The sequence below is a fragment of the Halichoeres trimaculatus genome, unplaced genomic scaffold (genome assembly GCF_033239565.1).
Source record: "Halichoeres trimaculatus isolate MK-OKI-2021-1 unplaced genomic scaffold, fHalTri1.1 fHalTri1_scaffold_14, whole genome shotgun sequence".
Classification (NCBI taxonomy): Eukaryota; Metazoa; Chordata; class Actinopteri; order Labriformes; family Labridae; genus Halichoeres; species Halichoeres trimaculatus.
The window spans coordinates 18758880-18763275 of record NW_027437192.1 but is presented as its reverse complement, the minus strand read 5'-3'; the positions used below and the strand labels follow the sequence as shown (position 1 = coordinate 18763275).

Below are 4396 nucleotides of genomic sequence, written 5' to 3'. Positions count from 1 at the left end.
TTGCCAATATCACTCATACTTGTCATTTCATATATATATATATATATATATATATATATATATATATATATATATATATATATATATATATATATATATATATAGTGCACCTGACATACAGCATTCTGTGGCTGATAACTATAAGTTACTGTACCTGAAAAATACAAATACATCAAGGAATGTCAGCTAACAGTTAAAGTGCAGGAAGGTTATCACTTATAAGTCACTTATTTTTGCTGGGTCTATATAAACCTACAAAATAAAGAAGTAACATTTTATTGGATTGTATAACCAGCCCAGAGGACAAATTTGGATGATATTTGAAAGGAGGGAAGTGTCAAAGAAAAATGAACTTTGAAGCCTGTGGGGAAAAAGTGGAGATGATGGAGTGTGTATGTGTATGAGTGTCTGTTAGAGGAGAAATTTCTTTCTCTGCCTAACATTCATTATATTCAAAAACGCCTGTTTTCCAGGCAATGACAACAGTGCCCCTTGTCTTGGTTGTCTATTTCCAGTGGGGCCATTGCAGGGAATTTCCAGTCTGAATATGCAGGGTGAAAATCTGGATGGGGTGGAGCATGAATGTTGGACGGGTGACATGTAGCTTGTTGATGTTGTCTGCCTCTGAGCTTACTCCATGCCGTACAGCAGAGCGTCTGACTCCCCGAAAACTTAATGAGAGCTGAAAATTTGCCTCATCAATGAGAATCAGGTGAGATTTTCTTTTAAATATAGCTGTGTGCATTTTTAGAGTTTAGACGTGGTTTGAAATTAGTCAAATGTCTGATCAAAAAGCTTTAAAAGGCAAACATTAAACTCAATGATGTGTTTTATGTGAAACGGCATTTCTTGGATCACTGCACCCAAGTTTTGCACATTTTGCTGGATATACCCTTTTTGTGTCTGAAACTGATGGCATTATCAGTCTTAAGCTCTGACTTTTAGATTAATAGAGTCTGTAAGTTTAACTTGTAGTGATTTATAAACAGTTTGATGAATAGTAGATGTTTAGAAAGTGAGGTATGTCTATGAATGAATTAAGAAAGTAAATCGCTGCTGATAATAAATGTCATTTAATACCAATTCTGCCCTTAACTGATCTGTTTTACTTCTTCTGTACCCTAAGATACATTGATTAAACCAAGGCTTTTCAGATGCTAAGACGCAACAAGTTATTTATATGTGAGCTCTTTATCAATATTTTGTGGATCCATTTGTTTTATTTTTTATTTTTTGACAGAAGTTATAGTAAAGTTCAGCAGATATCTAAAGTTTCCATATTTGTGTGTTGTATGTTATTAATTTGTTTTCTAATATGTGATTGATTGTACAGATTGTGTTGCGTTCTTGTTTAGATAAATATATATGATATGCTTCTAAATACATTTGGTTTTAGCCTGAAACCCCAGGGGACTAGCTGTACTGCAGGGTACAGTTAGTGGGGATCCAAATTAGATAAACAAAAAAGTAAACAAATGTTTTTCAAAGTTGAATTCACCATTTTCTTTTTCTTTTCTTTTCTTTCACTCTTAAGGGGGGTTTCACTAATTGTCAGAATTGAAGCAGGTTGAATTGAAAAATTGGAAATTCCTGCTTAATGTATAATTGCTCTTTCAGTGAATCTCTGAAAATACGACTGATCTGTCTTATCACTCAAAGGCTTTGTCTGACACTATTCTAACATAATCTTACATGTGAGGAATAACTTTTTTTTAATAATCATGAATGACATAAAAAACTTTTTTTGTTTCAGGGAGAATGATACTCTAAACAAATGTACTTGACTGAAATGTAACAATCCTGTTGATAAGTTTGTCATTTTAATAGGGGAATTCACTTAAATGTCATCCTCCTTCTATAAACCTTCACTGGATCACCCTCTGTGGAAAACACTTTGTAAAATTTGTTTATCTCCTCAGGCTAATGTACTTATTTACTCATAAACTGCAGCGCCTATTATGTAATAATCATTTCCTCTTTCCTTGCAGGGAACAGATGATTGTCAACTGAGCAACAGACAACCGGAACAACATCTCAACACGACCCCTCTTCAAAGTTGCACAATGTCAGTCCCTGACTTCAAGAGGCTGGAGCTCTTACGCAGTATTCTGAATGGTTGCTCCACATTTAACAACTCCAGCTTGTTTTTGCACAACAGCACTCTGGACATCGGGCTTGAGATCCTAGATGATGGATCCCCCTGGTTGAGAATCATTATCTCTGTAGTTTACTTTATTGTTGCCACAGCAGGAGTGTTAGGAAACTTGTTGGTAATGTTCCTTATGTATTCCACTCACACCATCAGAACAGGAAACATCAACTTCTTCGTGTTCAATCTGGCTTTAGCTCATCTGTTGTTCTCTCTTGCTTTGCCATTTTGGGCAGTGGACATTGCATTAGACTACAGCTGGCCTTTTGACTTAGTTACATGCAAAGCCGTGTCCCTTCTTACTGGACTCAATGTCTTTGCGAGCTGTTTCTTCCTCACGGCTATGAGTCTAACCCGTTACTGCTCCGTGGCTACAGCTCTCAAACCCAGGGCCTCCCTGTGCAGCAGATCCTGCACCTCTCCAGTGGCGACAGCTTTTATCTGGACTGGAGCTCTTGTAGCAGCGACACCACGAGCTGTATTTGCAGACTTGAAAAACGTGGGAAGTGGAAACGACACAGCATGCCTGCTTCGCTTCCCAGAAGGCACAGCCTGGCTTGGGATAAACCAGCTCCTGAGAGTCGTGCTGGGATTTCTGCTACCTTACACCATCATTATTTTCTCTTATTTGCTTCTTCTGCGCTTTCTTTGCAGGCATAAACTGAAAGGTAGCAATTCTAGGAGAAAGGCTGACATTTCAAAGTCTGTTGCAGTAGTGGTGCTTTCATTCTGCGCCTGCTGGTTCCCCTACAACATCCTGACACTGTGGAGCATCCTTATCCACTTTGACATTGTTGATATCAGCCGCTCGTTTTACTTAGCTCAGACCTACTTTTTTCCTCTTGCAAACTGCCTGGCATTCACCAGCAGCTGTTTCAACCCTGTCATCTACTGCTTGGTGAGAAAAGAGTACCGTGTGGCTCTACGCAATGTGCTCTTCAAGCTTAGTGTGAGGGTTGTGTCCAAAATGCCCTATGGTATAAAGAATAAAGAGGAGGGGTCCGGACGAGCAGGGCAGTTGGCCATCCAACTCAACAATGTTCACAGACATGATGGAAAGAGATATGTACCTCTGTCTGCACTACCAACAGACATGACAACTTTGTAAGGCCACATGTTTCATGGTTCCCTGTAAAAGTATGTTGCATCTGATTTTGAAAGGTTGTTTTTGGTATTATCAAAGCACTTATTTTGTTGTCCATGTATAGCATTGTAAATACTTAAGATCTAAGCAACACCAAAGCGCTTGTAAGTCATGTAATTTGAGATTTTTGCTGTATTAGTGAGATCCAAAACTAAAACTTATAACTGTATCATTATAATCAACCTGTTGTATAAAATGAATGTATATGAACAATTAATATTACCACATTGTAGATCTGGTTGATTTGTGAAAGTATGAACCCCTGTTTTTCTTGCCTTGCTCGTACATTTTGAAAAGAAAGAATAAATATTAATACTGTATCAACATCCTTGTCGCGTAGTTTGAATGAAAAATGCAGATGGGTACTTAAATAGACAGTATCATAATGTTGGCCCTCTTATATAGGAAATAAATCAGAATAAACCACCATCTGTCTTCATGATGATATTTGTCAAGAACGTTCAAAGTTTCCATCAGGATTTTCTTCCGGGAAATTTCCAGGAATTTCCCAGACCTTTCACTGAAACTGAAACTTGCAATGTTGAGCAACATCTGTTCAAACAGAGTCATGATCTAGGACATCATTAGTGAGCAGCGATACAATCACGTCAAAATTGAGTCAACAGAAAATTTGATTACATGGCACCTCACATATTGGCTCGGAGAGTTATTGGTATATAAAACAAACATCTGGTAGAGGTCACAGCCCTGTGGTTATCTGGTTAAAGAGAGAATAAAATCTGATAAGACAGCAATAACTCTTCAACACCATTTACTGGCCAATCAGCCAATATGAAGTTTAGAACTTTGATTAATCTTATGTATTCATGATTATTCTTCTGCAAAAAGGGTAGGTTGAGATAAAGCTGATATGAAATAGAAAACGTAATTTAACACCACACCTATCACTTTACTCACTTAAGTAAGTTGATGATACTAATTCTATCCTCAGTAATCTTATCCTGTAAGTGCACTGAATTGGGTCTGCTCTTTTTGCTAGCCCTAGTTTCATCAGCAAATCCTCTACAACTTTCACAAATGACATCACGACATTACAGAGGAAGAAAGAGATGTACTGATCCAGAGGAGAGAGGGAAGAAACT

The 4396-nt window shown here is 37.6% G+C and overlaps 1 protein-coding gene across 1 annotated transcript; it reads left to right on the top strand.

Annotated features, from left to right (window-relative positions):
- The first annotated feature begins 2018 nt into the window (after window positions 1-2018).
- LOC141802508 (relaxin-3 receptor 1-like) lies at window positions 2019-3257 on the top strand. Its single transcript, XM_074686036.1, has one exon. It carries the CDS (start codon window positions 2064-2066, stop codon window positions 3255-3257), a length of 1194 nt encoding a protein of 397 aa, XP_074542137.1. The 5' UTR covers window positions 2019-2063.
- Window positions 3258-4396: the final 1139 nt, after the last annotated feature.

Bases quoted from the DNA above. Each gene is read 5' to 3' on its own strand.
- LOC141802508 (XM_074686036.1), top strand. From the start codon at position 2,064: ATGTCAGTCCCTGACTTCAAGAGGCTGGAGCTCTTACGCAGTATTCTG.